This window comes from Nicotiana sylvestris, chromosome 9, assembly GCF_000393655.2.
Source record: "Nicotiana sylvestris chromosome 9, ASM39365v2, whole genome shotgun sequence".
Taxonomy (NCBI): domain Eukaryota; kingdom Viridiplantae; phylum Streptophyta; class Magnoliopsida; order Solanales; family Solanaceae; genus Nicotiana; species Nicotiana sylvestris.
Genome location: NC_091065.1, coordinates 188,057,220 through 188,073,300, shown reverse-complemented (window position 1 = coordinate 188,073,300; position 16,081 = coordinate 188,057,220). Strand labels below are relative to the sequence as shown.

Sequence of the window (16,081 nt, the reverse complement as noted above, 5' to 3'; positions counted from 1 at the left end):
CTAATCCGGGAATGTCTCTGTTATGTCCTCAACCTCTACCTTCTTTTTAGCTCCTTCCAACCTTGAGAGGTGGTCAGCTACTTGGTTCTCTGTCCCTTTTCTGTCACGGATCTCCAGATCGAATTCTTTTAACAAAAGAACCCAGCGAATAAAGCGTGGCTTTGACTCCTTTTCTATCAGGTACCTAATTTCTGCATGGTCAGTATAAATAATAACTTTTGAGCCAATCAAGTATGACCAGAATTTGTCGAATGAAAAAACGACAGCCAATATCTCCTTTTCTGTCGCAGTGTATTTGAGTTGTGCACCTCTTAGCGTTCTGCTTGCATAGTAAATCGGGTGCATCAATTTATCCTTTCGCTGCCCCAAGACTGCTCCTATAGCATAGTCACTTGCGTCGCACATGAGCTCGAACGGTTGCTCCCAGTTGGGTGCAATAATGATGGGTGCAGTCACCAATCTCTTCTTCAGCTCCTCAATTGCCAACCTGCAATCATTAGAAAACACAAAGGGCTGATCCTTTTCAAGGAGTTTGCATAAAGGGTTAGCAATCTTAGAGAAATCTTTTATGAATCACCTGTAGAACCCAGCGTGCCCAAGAAAACTTCTCACTGCCTTGACTGAAGTAGGCGGTGACAACTTCTCAATCACGTTAACCTTAGCATGGTCAACCTCGATTCCCTTACTGAACACTCGATGCCCCAAAACTATCCCTTTTTGTACCATAAAATGGCACTTTTCCTAGTTCAGCACTAAATTTGTCTCCACACATCTTCTGAGCACTTTTCTTAAGTTGTGAAGACAATCCTCGAATGAATCCCCCACCACGGAGAAATCATACATAAATACCTCTATAATTTCCTCCACCATGTCTGTGAAAATGGCTAACATGCACCGTGAAATGTCGTTGGTGCATTTCAAAGCCCAAAAGGCATTCTCCGAAAGGCAAAGATGCCATACAGACAGGTGAATGATGTTTTTTCTCTATCTTCGGAGGCTATTGAGATCTGATTGTACCCTAAATATCCATCCAAGAAACAGAAGTGAGATCGCCCAGCCAACCTGTCCAGCATTTTGTCAATAAATGGCAATGGAAAATGGTCCTTCCGGGTGGCTGTGTTCAATTTCCGGTAATCTATGCAAATCCGCCATCTCGTGACTGTACAAGTCGATATCAACTCGTTATTCTCATTTTGTATGACTGTCATTCCTCCCTTTTTTGGCACACACTAAACGGGGCTGACCCAATTGCTGTCAGAGATGGGGAAGATGATACCCGCATCTAACCATTTGATCACTTCCTTCTTTACCACCTCTTTCATATTTGGGTTAAGCCTTCGTTGATGTTCTCTGGAAGGTTTGTGCCCTTCTTCTAAGAGAATCTTGTGCATACAAAAAGCTGGGCTGATACCCTTTATGTCCGCCATGGTCCAACCAATGGCAGTCTTATATTCCTGTAGCACCTGTAAGAGCTGCTCTACCTGCACATCTAGCAAACCGGATGATATAATAATAGGCAAAGTAGAATCAGGCCCTAAGAAAACGTACCTGAGGTGAGCTGGGAGCGGTTTCAGCTCCAGTTTGGGTGGTTCCTCTATTGATGGTTTTGTCGGTGGTGTAGCCCTCTTTTTTAACTCCAGGGATTCAAACTGAGGTTCCCTTTTCCAGAATCCTTGGCCTTTGAGTGCCATGACCCACCCTGCCAACCCTTCACCATCCATTTCCTCTAAATTTGTCAGACAAGCCTCCAATGGATATTTAGCAGTCAGGGTCTCATCGTCTTCGTGTAGGATCATATCCACTGCCTCCACTAGGGAGCAATTAGAATATTCACTGGGTCTCCTCATGGATTGCTGAACATTGAATATGGCTTTTTCATCGTTCAACCTCATTTTTAATTCCCCAGTTTCACAATCGATCAGTGCTCTCCCAGTGGCTAAGAATGGCCTCCCTAAAATGATAGGTATCTCTTCATCTACTTGGCAATCCAAAATAACAAAATCTGCAGGGAATACAAACTTCCCCACTTGTACCAACACATCATCAAGAATCCATGTCGGCCTTTTAACCGTGCAGTCAGCCAGTTGCAAAAGCATCGAAGTTAGTCTAGCTCTTCTAATGACCAGTTTGGTATATATGGTCAGCGGCATCAAGTTTATGTTGGCTCCTAAGTCACATAACGCCTTTGCAAAGGCATTGTCACGACCCAAACCAAATAGGCTACGACGAGCACCCGGTGCCTTACTCAACTGAGTACCAATGTAACATATCTTTCTTATCATACTATCATGGGTAAGTGAGCCAGAAAACCCGTCATGAGATAACAAGAATAAAACATAAGGTAATGCTCAATATATGATGACCCAATATGATATACAAACTTATACATGTGACATACGGTCCTATAAGGCCGATATGACCATTTGTAAACTCAAAATATAGGTCGACAAGGCCATAAAAGTATCCATACACCTGACATCTGTCTACAAGCCTCTAAGAGTACCTAATATCATAAAGGTCAGGACAGGGCCCCGCCATACCAATCAATACATATCCAAAGTATACTGACCAAATAGGCAACTCCGGAGCAAGTGGAGTGCACCAACACCTTCCGCTGAGCTGATAGCCTACTTGGAGGAATGTCAACATGTCTATCGGGACCTGCGGGCATGAAACATAGCATCTCCAAGCAAAAGGGACGTCAGTACGAATAAAGTACTGAGTATGTAAGGCAGGAAAACATAAATAAGAACAGTAATGTAAAGAGAGATAGCGGAGATACAACTTATAACATCTGAGTGCCTCTGGGGGCTACTGACATGAAATGCATAATACATATATATACATAAACTTTTAAAAAGCATACGCTTCTGTGGGCATCATCATCATCATATCGTACCCGGCCTCAAAGAGGACTCGGTAAAAAAAAACGTACCCAGCCATCATAAGGCTCGGTAGAATCGTACCCGGCCACGTGGAGCTCTGTGATCCCAACTGGTCAGTGGTTGCACAATAGGTGCCATACCCAGCCGTCTATAGCATGGCTTGGTAGAGTAAAATAGATACATATATATATATAATGCATGCTGGACTCATTGGAATAATATTCTGAATCTTTCGGAGTGACGTAAGGTCGGTATCCTCTGTACATATTATTAGGACTAACTCTTCATCATGAATCTTATAAGAATCAGTAAGTACTAACAACATTGATAACATAAGAATAAGAGAAGCAACATCAATCATCCATCGCTCTATAAGAAGGGAAACGATGTAAGTACTGTTAACTTCTAAGAGTGGAGTATCTTTGGAAGCTCGTTCATTACGTTATGTACAATCAGAGTCATGCAAAAGAAGGAAAGGGATGGCCTCACATACCTTGTATGTACTACCTAACCTCAAGCTATGTAAATGTCACGACTCCTTAGTCTACAATAAGAGAAATGACACTATCGTAATCGTTTAAGCATCGTAACTATTATGTATCGACCACAACCTATTTTAAAATGAAACGGACAGCACCTCCCCTATATATATGACTTCACACAAGTCAAAACAATCACAAACAGCCCAACATACCTCTATCACTTCATACACAACATGACAACAATAGTGTCAAACAATCCGAAAATATTACGACGAATGACCAGCAAACAACCTTGCCATTATGTAGTGTTTCTCCATACCCTTCCTCCACTCAACTCCATAAAAATAGTAGCAAAAGAGATAACCCAATACCAATAGAAATAGCCCAAAAACAGTCCCACAAGTTCATCAACACAAAAATAATTTTTCAGTTTACTTAAACACGTTTCGACTTGTCTTTTCTTTCAAATTGAGAAATACAACCAAAAGTACATCATTATACCTCTTATCCAATAAACCAGCCATGAATTCAATTTAAAAATAAGTTCACAACCAGCCAACCATTACACAAGAACAAACAACATACCATTCTTTCGAAACTAGCTAGGTCTATTCTTTACGATCGAGTTACAACTCGCAAATGCAGAGATAATGGAAGGAGAAGCATAAACTTACCTTGTACTGAGTATAAACCACGAAACCCGGTCCTTCTTTATCAAAAATAAGTTCCTCAACACGGCTACAAGAAGGAGAAAGAGAAACTAGCAAGCTGTCTGGACTTTTCAGCAATAAAATCGCGTCGTAACACCCGGAATACCCTTGGGTTTGTGTGGGATTTTTGGGGAGGAGTTGCAGGGGTTAACTCTGGTTTTATGTTCTGAAATATTAGTGAATTAAATGCGTTTATAAGCCTTTAAATGTCCACTCTTGGCCGACTTTAGGAGGCTTAATTAAGACCTCTCCTTTTGGCAAGTAGGTGATGCACCTACTTGTCACCTACCAGTCTGCGTTGTCTCGCAAAAACGCGAATATCTCTCTACTCCAATATCGTTTCAATAAACAGTTTAATGTGTTAGAAAATAGACTCATATATCTTCAATTTTGTAGGTATATCATCCCCTAATTCGAAGTATATTGGGATAAAAGCTCGGTTACATTTGACCTAATTTTCAGCATATTTATGAATGAAATTTGTGATGACCTTTTTCAACTTTTGTTCCACAACTCGTTTGACTTCAAAACAATACACCAACTATCATACGACTAAAATAACTCATAATATAATCTCCTTATAATGTTAATAATCCTAGTCTCACCCCAAAAGTACATGGTAAAATATTCCAACTTGTCGACTTTCGACGAAACTTGTTTTCTTCAAATCGTTTAGCTTCTAAGCCTTCAAACCCTATTGATACTTGGTATTAATGATCTTAAATATTTGTAACCTCCACGTTAACATGATGAACTAACTTTGTAAACTTTTCAAAGATGATTCCCTTTCTGAGCTTACATTAATTGACTTATGACGTACTCTTACGTACGAAAACATGGGGTATAATAGGCATAACTCCCAATAGTGCACGAAATAGTAAAGCTACCTAGGTCAGACATCTTTAGATCCATGGGTCTTGTCACTACTGCACTGCAGGTCTGTGTCAGAGTTACTGTGGATAGGTCCTGGAAGTCAAATTTTCGTGACATTAGGTCTTTCATCATCTTTGCAGAGCCTGGCATCTCCCTCAAAGCATCTATCAGAGGAATATTCAATTGAATTTGACGAAGCATCTCCATGAATTTCCTGTATTGATATTCCTTCTTTTGTTTTGCCAGTCTTTGAGGGAATGGTACAGGTATCACCCTTTGTGCACTACTTGCTGGCTTCTCTCTGTTGGGGTTCTGTGGCACAAGAGGTACCACTTGTTCTGCAGCTTGTTCACTCTCCTTAGCCTTACCCTTATCATCTTGAACCTGTTCAACCACCACTTCAGTAAGGTCTACTGATTCATCTACCTCCAATAGAACTGGAGTGGCTGGCGTAGTCTCTTTGTTGGATTGTGCAACTTCTTGCTCCATGTTTAAATCTCTCCCATTCCAGAGACTTACGGCCATCAACTGATTCGGGTTTTGCTCCTTGGGGTTAATATTTGTGTTTGCTGGCAATGTTCCCTGAGGGCAGTTGTTTAAGGCCATGGATAGCTGGCCCAATTGAGTTTCAATATTCTTTATTGCTAAGTCATGAACTGCCAACTTTTCCTGCATCTTACCATTCGTTCCAATGAGTTGTTGAAGCATACCCCTGATCTCTACCATGTTGTTATCTTGTTGGTGAGGAGGTGGTTGATATGCCAACTATTGCTGGTTCTGCTATGGATAGCCTTGTTGTCTCTGATATGGTACCATTTGGCCTTGGGGTTGCATACCTCCAGGTTGTGGTATGTTTGGTCTGTACTACTGATTGGGTGCTGGTCTCCACTGCTGTCCTCCTTGTCTCTGACCCCCAAAGTTGTTGACATAATTCATATCCTCTCTTAACCCTTGGTTGTCACCTTGTCCACTTCATGAACACACATAAGACCGATTAATGTAGTGTGTACACAGTCCTCCATTTGTTATGTCAACAATATGCACTTGCTTTGTACCCATCTCATCAATCTTCTTTATCAATATACTCATTTGAGTCATGAGTGTGGATATGTTCTCTGCATGTGAATTATTTGGGTCAAGAGGAACTGAATGCACTATTGGTGCCAATGTTGTGCCCCTCGTCATCCACCCCGAATTCTGGGACATCTTGTCAAGAAGGATTTTGCATTCGGTGAATGTCTTACGCAAAAATGCACCCCCAGCTGAAGCATCTACATTGGCCTTTAGATTGTCTGCTAACCCCATGTAGAATCTCTGGCCAAGCATTTGGTCTGGAATACCATGGTGGGGACACTTCACTAGCATCCCTTTGAATCTTTCCCAAGTTTCCTGCAAGGTCTCAGTAGGCTGCTGCTTGTACTGCAATATCTCATCAATCTGTCTTGCAGTCTTGTTGGGTGGGTAAAACTTGTTCAGGAACTGCTTGACTAATTCCTCCCAGGTGACAATAGAATTTATTGGGAGCGAATCAGCCAAGTCTGAGCTTCCCCAGTCACAGAGAATGGGAACAGTAACAGCTTGATAGCTTTTGGGGTCACATTTGGCTGCCTTTGGGTCACACAAATCGATAGAAAATTTTTCAAATGTTGATGAGGGTCTTCAATGTGTGACCCGAAGAACAATCCCTTATTCTATAGAGATGCAGCATGTTGTTGGTGATCTGGAATGTCTCCGCTTGTATTGGGGGCACATCAATGGCAGTGGCCAGGTTGTCAACTGTTAGTTGTGCCCAATCATAAAGTGCAGCTTCTGGCACAAGATGTACCACCACTCTGACGTTTGGGTCAGCTGGCTCATCCCTGATGTTTCCGTCGACGTTATTTATGTCACCCATGTCAATTTCAAGTTGGTGTGTTTGTTTTGATTGTTTGTTCTTCTTGTTGGCACGGTTCAATGCCCTGAATGTTTTCTCGAGGTCTGAGAGTCCTTCAAGCAGTTCGCCAGTCGTCGAAGAATTCCTAGGCATACACCTGAATCCCATAAGAGTTCAAACGTGAGAATTTCAATGGAAAAAAATTGTTTAACACCTTAGAAATTTGATCTAAACTAATAATTCCAGCACTACTTCTAAGTTGTAATAAATAACAACGTTAATCCCCCAGCAATGACGCCAAAATTTGATCACACCCAACTATACCTTATAAAAAGGACAAAGCGGTCGTTGCAAATATAATCCGGTTTTAAGTCCGGAGTCGAATCCTCAGGGAACTAACCTATCTATTACAACTCTTGGCAATGCTATTATCAACTCAAACAATTTCCAGATGCAACATTTTTATCAATAAAGATTGGGTTTTTATTTAACTACTTCAAATGATATTAAAAATAACAATATGCCAAATCAAAGATAATTCAATGGTAAAAAGGTCTAGGGTATTGATTTCCCCAATTGCTAGTTTAAGTCTTAACTCTTTTGCTATAATTTTGCCGTAATACTCTATGAGGATTATGAGCTATGGGTTATCATATTTATCTCTCGATCAACTACGATAATTTACTAGAGCATTCTCTCGAACTACTCTAGCTGATAATTTGTGCAGCTTTGAATTATCCCACCAAAGTTTCATTATCTCTAACCCCACTTTTAAGTTTAGGTAATGAATCTCTTCAATTACTGAAAAGTGGTATTGTTCAACAGCAGTCTAACATAGTATTCTTTCTCAAGCAACACAAGGCAATGAGACACGATTAATTAAGAGCTCATTCAATTAATCACCATACAAAACCTCATCCAATAATTGGTTCCATCAACCCTAGATCAAATGTTTAGCTACTCATAACAAAGCAAGAGAAAACTACTAAATTGTTCATAATGTGAAATTGCAATAATAAAGAGAAGATAGAAAAACTCTAATGTTTGGTTGATCTTCTCACACTTGTTCTGCCTCCAAAGTAGTCTAAAAACATGCTTAATACTTTCTTGGGCGAGCTTCTAGAGTTTATAAGAGTTTGGAATAAGTTTTTCCCGAGTTACACTTTGGTCCCCAAAATTTCTGGCAACTGCAAAGTTCACCGCGGCAGACCGCGGCGCGACCGCGGTGAGAGCCAAACATTCTGCCTCGCGTTTGTGGCCTGCTGCGGTCCAACCGCGGTCCACCGCGGTCGCGGTGGATGCAAACCAGTCCACTTTTTGCTTCTTTCCGCTCGGGTGCTTCTTGATTGGACGTTTTCTTCACATCATTGACTCCAAAACACTCCATAGTTCTTCCTAATTTGGATTAGTCCCTGCGAAGTAAAAGAACACCAATTAGAGCATTTTGTTATCATTTAGCCTATAAAACAACAATAAAGCATGGTATAATTAGAGTGTAAATATCGTCTATGTAGCCTATTATCAGCTACCGAGAGGCTAACTAGCTCGCTGACAGTTTGGCTAAGACGGCAGCAGAGACGCAACAATCTGTTCTCTTTGAATCAAGCAATCAACTTTCTAGGCAATCCAAAGGCCTCTTTTTGCTTGACAAACAGCAGATTCCTAGCATAAGAAACAAATTTGATAAGGCAAATTTCTTTGTTAGTTAGCGTTTTTGTTGATTGAGGAGGCGAGCTATAATTTAATCGCCAATTCCTCGTTATTTTGAAGGGTTATCTCTACCTTTGTGTTGTATATTCAAACTATATTTTTGGTTAATACAACACCCCAGGAATACTGGGAAAGTTCATAAAAAAAATTAAATACTATAACGTTCATCGCACTACACCATACATTGATAATACATAACGTGGAACACATACACTGATAATACATATATAACATGGAAACAAATTAAAGACGACACAAGAACATACTATATTTATGACAAGTTTACAGTACAAACATTTGACGGTGCAATTTGTTGCAACATACAGCTGAAGCAATTACAAATTGCTTTATTATTATTAAACACAACATTCGAAAATATCCATTTAACGAGCGAGACAAATTCTCTCATTCTCCTCTGGAAAATAATGGCATGTCTTGCAAATAATAGCGTCTGAGCAATCGTTGTTTGTTTGACATGGTCTCTGGCAAGTGATTAGTGAATTTAGAAACAAAGTTTTTTCCATGGCAGCTACCTCCAATGGAAAATCGCGTGCAGCCATAACCAGCATGTTTGGTGACCCTGAAAATTTACCTTTATAATAAATAACATCTTTCAAAACAATTAAATGATACATTAATCAGATGTCACAATGGTATACTTTTATTCTTGGATTGTTATTATTACTACTGTATTATTTTCTTTCGCTTCAATTTTCTTAATATCTTGTTGTTGTTACTGCTTGTTGTCATTGTTTTATTTTCATATTTTTTTAGCCAAGAGTCTGCCGAAAAAATAGCCTGTCTGCCCTCTCAGGGCAAGGGTAAGGACTACGTATACGCTACCCTCCCCATACCTTACTTAGGGGAAAGCACTAAGTTTGTTGTAGTTGTTGTAATCATACGTCGCTACTAGAAACACACGTTTTTTCAACGGACTTCCGTCGAGAATGTGCTCGTCGGCAAGGGCGGAGCTAGAGGGTTAACTATGGGTTCGACGGGATCCAATAACTTTGATTCAATTTCTATATTTGTATTTAGAAATGTACTAAATATATATATACAAAAATTAAATTTAGAACTCAATTACTAACCCTTAATATCTCTATATTAGAATTTAGAACCAATAAGTTTAAATCTTGGTCCCGTCTTTGCTTATCGAAAACTGTTTTCGACGGCATTCTGACGAAACTCTCAAATTTTCGATAGATTTTGACGAAAACGTCCATCAGAAAAATGCATGTTTGTAGTAGTGTGTAATGTAACCATGCATGCACATGCACTGATATGTAACATATGGTTATTTTTATTTAAAAAAATTATTATGAAAGATATCTATTGAAGGGAGTTATTAATAATAATTACTCACCAACTGTAGCGACCCAGAAGAGGAGCATGAATACAACTAATTGCTTTTGGAAAGAAGCCATACTTCTATGCAGTTATAGATTGAGATTTTTAGAAAATTGCTTTGTGTGCTAAGAGTGCAAAAGAGGTAGAATTTATACCCAATGAAGGAGCTAATTTTGTTTAATAAAAAAATAGAATGATTCCACGAGAATTGCATGTAACAATAGTTTATTTACTTATAGATTTATTAAGAGTGCTCTTCATATTATTACTTTATGTAAATGTACACTTGTGCAATATTTATTGGTTAATAGTTTGACTATGGTTGATCTTGGGTCTGGATAATTAGTTGTTAAACTCTATAGATTCTTGGGGGTTTGGAGTAATGTTAAAGTTGTCTTTGTGTGACCTATATTTTACGTGTTCAAGCCGTGGAATAGGTCACTAATGCTTGCATCAAGGTATACTGTCTACATTATACCCCTTAGGTGCGGCCCTTCCCCGGACTCTGCGTAAACGCATGATGTTTTGTGCATTGAGCTGCTCTTTTTTTTGTGTGCTCGTGATAGCATATCCAATAGATTAAATTAAGGGGTTTGGATTATGAAGATTAAATTACCTAATATTTACTTATCATGATTGGTTAGATATAGATTTCATTATTTTTAAATACTTCAAATAATTAAGCATTATGAAATATTTGACATAAATGGACATTATTTGCATACATGTGCGGTAAAATGGGGAACAATCCCACCTAAATCCTACCAAGAAAATCAATTATTTTTATGTGGGACTCACAGCTAATTAAATTCTACTAAAAAGGAGAAGCTTCTCGCGAATTATGATTGGAAAGATAATTTAGGCTGATTCTTGAATATGAGTAAATAGAAGAAAGAACTTCGTGTTGTGTTGAAAATTTGGAAAAAAAAAACTTCTAGATTTGAGGTTCAGAATATATATTTAGAATTGCTTAATATATGAATAAGTAGATGCATGTTTTTGACAGAGAAAAAATGAACAAATAGAATTAAGTTATGACAAGTACATGTCTTGGATAAGAACTTATACACCAAAGAAATTAAATATTTTTTGAAAGATAAGCCCTATTTTAATTAATTAAAAATATAAAGATGGAGGTATTAGCAATCCTAGACAGTTACATTGATACCATGTATTTGTGGATTTTACGAAATATGTACTCGAAAAGAAGAACAGGAGTGTCATACTCTCATAAATAATGGAAAGTTTTCGAATGGGAGTGTCATATACCCATATTGTTTAAACAAAAAATAGGAATTTCGGTCAATGCCTATTTATAGAAGTACTCGAGTTACTGATAATCAAGAAAATTAATATTCTTGTAATAAGAAAGGAAATTAGAATATGAAATAGCAAAATAATCAATAAAAAGCAAAAGTAAATAATTGTATTCCAGTAATAATAAAAACATGTCCATACAGATGACATTTCTTTCCCTTTTATAGTAGTCTCTAAGTACAACGTTTTTCCCCTTTTATGACTGAGTCATTATGAGCATTAATGACATTAATGAAATATTATAATTGATAATCGCAACTGTTTCGTGAAGATTCTCTAACGTTTGTAATCATCCATGCTCATTAATTGGAGATCAATGAATCTTTCCTTTTTACTGTCTCGATTCATTCCGTCGGCACCTCTTCATGTAACTGTTTAAACTTGAACGACCATATCTTCTCCTCTCGTGGGTGATTTGCTCGCATCTGTTACGACTCGTGTCTCTTTTAATATATTTCTCCAGCTGTCGCTTTCTCGATAATCCACGTGTCTTGTCTTACCATCCATTCACATAAATCCACGTGTAATATTTATTTTTACCAATGCAGATAGTCCCCCCACTTGCCGAATATTCTGCAATTGAATATTTGGTAAGTGGTATGTATTTATGGCGGGAATTTTTGCCGTCGTTTCCCATGTATCATTACGTCTTCTTCAGAACCAATACGTCATCCATCACTTCTATTTAATGCATGTGCCACGTGGTCATTGTTAATTGAATCTGCAACTCTTCAACGATTTTTATGGCTTTTTTACGGCTGCATCAATCATGAAGTGACTGTTTCATTATGACGTTCCCATCATGACCCCTTTTTCATGACGGTTACTTCTTCGTATAAATACCTCCTTTGTCTTTGTTTTTACGAAAAACTTTCTTTAGTGTTCACAACTCATTCTTGTTCTTCAGTACATACTACTTCTTCATACAACTATGTCTTCTTCAAATACTGATCCTCGAAAAGTTCTCATAGTAGATGAACTTCCCTTTTCTTCTACTCCTACTAGAAGTAGAAAAGGTGGTAGGTTACGCAGTTTAGGGTCAATTTCTGTACGTGGTTCTTCTTCTCAACCCAGTTCTATTCCTTTGTCGTCAACTAGGGTTTCTTCTTCACACAGATCTTCTGTTAGAAATAGGGATTCTAATGAACCACTTCGTGAACCCTCTGTTGATGAGATCATCCATGCTGAACTTTCCTTCTTTACTGATAGATAATCGATTAGGAATCAAGTCACTTCCATGACTTCTCATGATCGTGCTGATATTTACCCTTCCCAGATTACTGAGGGTTTGATTTCTATTGTGCGTAGAGACTGTTATTTAAAATTTGATTTCCCAATTCTGGTCCCCAATGAGAATCAAAGGATCACTTCATTTAAAGCTGGATTTTCTTTTGTGTATTCATATCCCTTCACATTAGGTTTTAGGCCACCTATTGATCAGGTTATTATCGAGTTTTGTCGTTTCTTTGATGCTTGTTTAGGTCAGATTGGTCCTATTGTATGGAGGATTGTGTCATGCCTTAGATACTTGTCAAACTTGGTTGCTTTACTCTTCACCTTTTATCATCTGATTCATCTTTATTCCCCCAAGTTATTTCGTTCTGGGGTGTTTACTCTCGTGCCTAGAAGTAAGAGGGTTTTAGTGAGCCCTGAGGATGACAAGGATCGTGGCTGGTATGCCCGATTTGTTGCTGCTCCTACAAGTGGGTTAGTAGGTGAAGAAAACATGCCCTTCCCTGAGAAGTGGAACTTTGCACGTAAGTTTTTCTTTCAATCTTTATTTCTTTCTTTTTTTGAAGAGCTTGTACTCTCGTAACTGTTTTACTTTTCTTTTTCAGCAACCATGGGAACTGTTAAGAAAATTCCTGATTTTCGTGGTTGGGTAAAAAAATAATTATCAGTTGCTCCAATGGAAGAAAGGTTCTGGAAATACCTTTCAAACAGATTTGGATGGAAGTTAAGACTCACGGTAACTTTCTCTTTCATAGTTTTCTTTATTTCCGTGATTATCTTGAAACTTATTAACCCTTTTATTTATTAGGGTTTCCCATTCTGGGTGTGAGTGATGCATCAATCACTGCTTCGAGGCTCTCTCTATCATAGGCTCAAGATATAATCTTGGGTTCCTCGTCAAAAAGAAAAGTTGACAGGCCACAGAACTCTGAAGTCGAAGAAGAACGGGACGAAGGCTCGTTGGTTCGTACGCCACGAGCTAGAAGACGAGTCAGTTCAGACGACGAAGTTACTACCCCTCCTAGTTTTGTTCCCATGCTCGAGCATGAGAGTGCTACCTTAGTGAGTTCTGATGAAGAGACGCCTGCAGCACCCCGTGACCCTACTGAACAACTCTTTTCTCGTGGATTTGATAAATAAAGTTTTGGCTTTATTTCTGAGGAAACGCCTTTTGCTCTTTCCTATGTCTGCTCCAATTGAATCTCAATTGCATGTATCTGCTGATGCTGCCACTGCTCCGCCCGTGGCTATTTTGACTTCCTCAACTGTTCTTATTGCTACAACTTCCCATGCTAAAATTGGTTCTTCTAGTAGCAGTAGAGTGATGAAACAAGTTACCTTCGAGATTCCTGCAGATGGTAGTCTTTTGAAGAAATCAGGCCAAGCTGACGTATGGATGAAATCACTTATTGGCCCAGTTGAGAAGTCTAAACTAGAAGGTCACGGTTCTCTAATGTGGATGAATGATATTGTGCATTCATCTTTAAAGGTATAAACCTTGTATTTTTATTTTATGTGATTTTTCTTTCACTAGTATCACATTCATCTTTTCATTGTGTAGATCAATCTCATTGGTATGGAAATGATGAAAAGGATTGTCCATATGGAGCAATTGATGAATGATTATCATATTGAGGCAGACAATTGGAAAGAGCAATTGGAGAGTCTTCAACTTGAAATGGAGGTTTTAGAGGAAGAAAAGTGTACCTTAGAGCAGCAAGTAAAAGTTATGGCAATGGAACTAGCAGTTGAGAAAGCCTAATCTAATCAGGCGAGCAAAGATAAGAATCTTCTTGAGTCTTCATTTGCTGAATAGCTTTCCCAGGCTTCTGAAGAAATTAGGATCTTAAAGGATTTGTTAAACCAAAAGGAAGCTTACTCTGGGGAGCTTGTTCAAATGCCACACAAACTCAAGAAGATCTTCGTGTATCTTCAGACAAGGTTAAATTTCTAGAGAGATCTCTTGATCCCCTACAGGTTTCTTACGAGGCTGCCTTGAATGAGAAGGATGAATTAAGAGCTGAGGTTGAGCAGTGGGAGAAAGACTATGAGATCCTTGAAGATAAAGCCGATGTTGAAGTTAGTTTGGCTTTCTTGAACACATGCCATGATACTTTAATGGAGGCAAGCCGGGAAGGCTTTGGCTTAGCTACTGAGATAGCAAAGATCAAAGAAACTATTAAGAAGACCCAACAAAGTCAGAGTTTTTCTTCACCCGTGGCTGACATTCCCGAGGGTGATGAAGTTACTCCTGGTGAAGCTGCTGTTCAATCTCCTTCCCCTCAAGTTGCTCCTCATGCTTCTGATGATGCCATTCTTCATCCTACTGGTTCAGATTCTTCCCTTCAATGAAAGTAAAAAAGGTTGAAGTTTGTTTTTTTTAATTGGTGGAACATTTGGAGGTTTACCCCTGGTCCCATTTTGGGGGTAATATTTTGGAAAATCTTGCCCCTGGTCCATTTTGGGATTTTTTTGTATAAAACAATCAGGTTGGAATTAAGTTCATACTTAGTTTTAACCAAGTTATTATAATATTATAAAATTTTTGTCTAACTCTTATAATATCTTTATTTTGAGTTTCTGTTTTATTCTCTTAGCGGTTTACCCTTGTCTTATGCTTAAAGTTTGGGCTTTGTTTTCCGTCTATTTTAATGTTTGAGTTTTTGTTTTACCCTTTATTTTTTGCATTAAAAATGCTTCAATACTTCGTGACTTTTTTGAACAAGCACGGATTATAAAAGAGGGCCCTTTTTTATACGACACTTAATGAAGAAGACGTCTCAACTTCATAATGGTGTGAATATATGAAAGAAGAAATAGGAGCACACACGTTTCGTTGAATAACTTTGAGGAAAGTTTTGTATCATTTGAACTTTCAAACTATATAATACTTTACATATAATTAAATATCATCTATAATTCTTTTGTAACTATTTTCTTTACAACAAATTTGTAAAAAGTTAAAGGGTATCTTACAACCCATGACTAAATATTCCCTTTAATCTAAACATTCGTAAGATTTTGAAATTTACATCCACAAGTATATTCTTCGCAGGTTTTTGAATCATTCTTGCGTTTTCGGCTCGCGACTTTGCTCTGAACTTTCAATTTGTCGGGTAGACTTTAAGCTTGACTTGAATTCTGATTGTTCCAGTCTTCTTTGCCTTCTTTAAATATATATATATATATATATATATATATATATATATATATATATATATATATATATATATTGTCCCCCAAGTGTTTGAGCTTTGAAGTATGAAATCTCGAGCACTTGATTATTCCTTTTATGTGGTCCTTTTCCTGAAAAAGGAAAAACGTACGGGACTCGAAGGTATATATAATTTAGATCATAACTGTTTAACCCTTTATATTTCCATCAGAAAGATTGTAACCCTAGACCGAGAATTATGTTACTTCATCGTGTCTTTCAGGTCTAATATCATAATTTGGTATGGGCTAGCTTTTTTCCTATCATCTAAAATTGTTAGTATAATTTTAACTGTACAAAATAAAAATCGTAACTAAGCAATACCTGACCGTGGGTATTTATTTTGCTTAGAAATAGTACTTCTTCAAATGAACAACATTCCAACTTGAGTGTAGAACCCTACCATCCATGGTTTCTAACACGTAGGCACCTTT

At 38.1% G+C, this 16,081-nt stretch overlaps 1 protein-coding gene and 1 non-coding gene across 2 annotated transcripts; one reads left to right on the top strand and one right to left on the bottom strand.

Annotated features, from left to right (window-relative positions):
- LOC138878730 (uncharacterized) lies at nucleotides 1–5,676 on the bottom strand. Its single transcript, XM_070158420.1, has 4 exons — nucleotides 4,976–5,676; nucleotides 4,042–4,105; nucleotides 1,288–2,249; nucleotides 1–487 (listed from the first exon to the last, which is right to left on the bottom strand). Exons 1-4 carry the CDS (start codon nucleotides 5,674–5,676, stop codon nucleotides 1–3), a joined length of 2,214 nt encoding a protein of 737 aa, XP_070014521.1.
- Nucleotides 5,677–6,286: 610 nt separating this feature from the next.
- LOC138878800 (small nucleolar RNA R71) lies at nucleotides 6,287–6,393 on the top strand. Its single transcript, XR_011402576.1, has one exon. It is a non-coding gene; the product is annotated as a small nucleolar RNA R71 (small nucleolar RNA).
- Nucleotides 6,394–16,081: the final 9,688 nt, after the last annotated feature.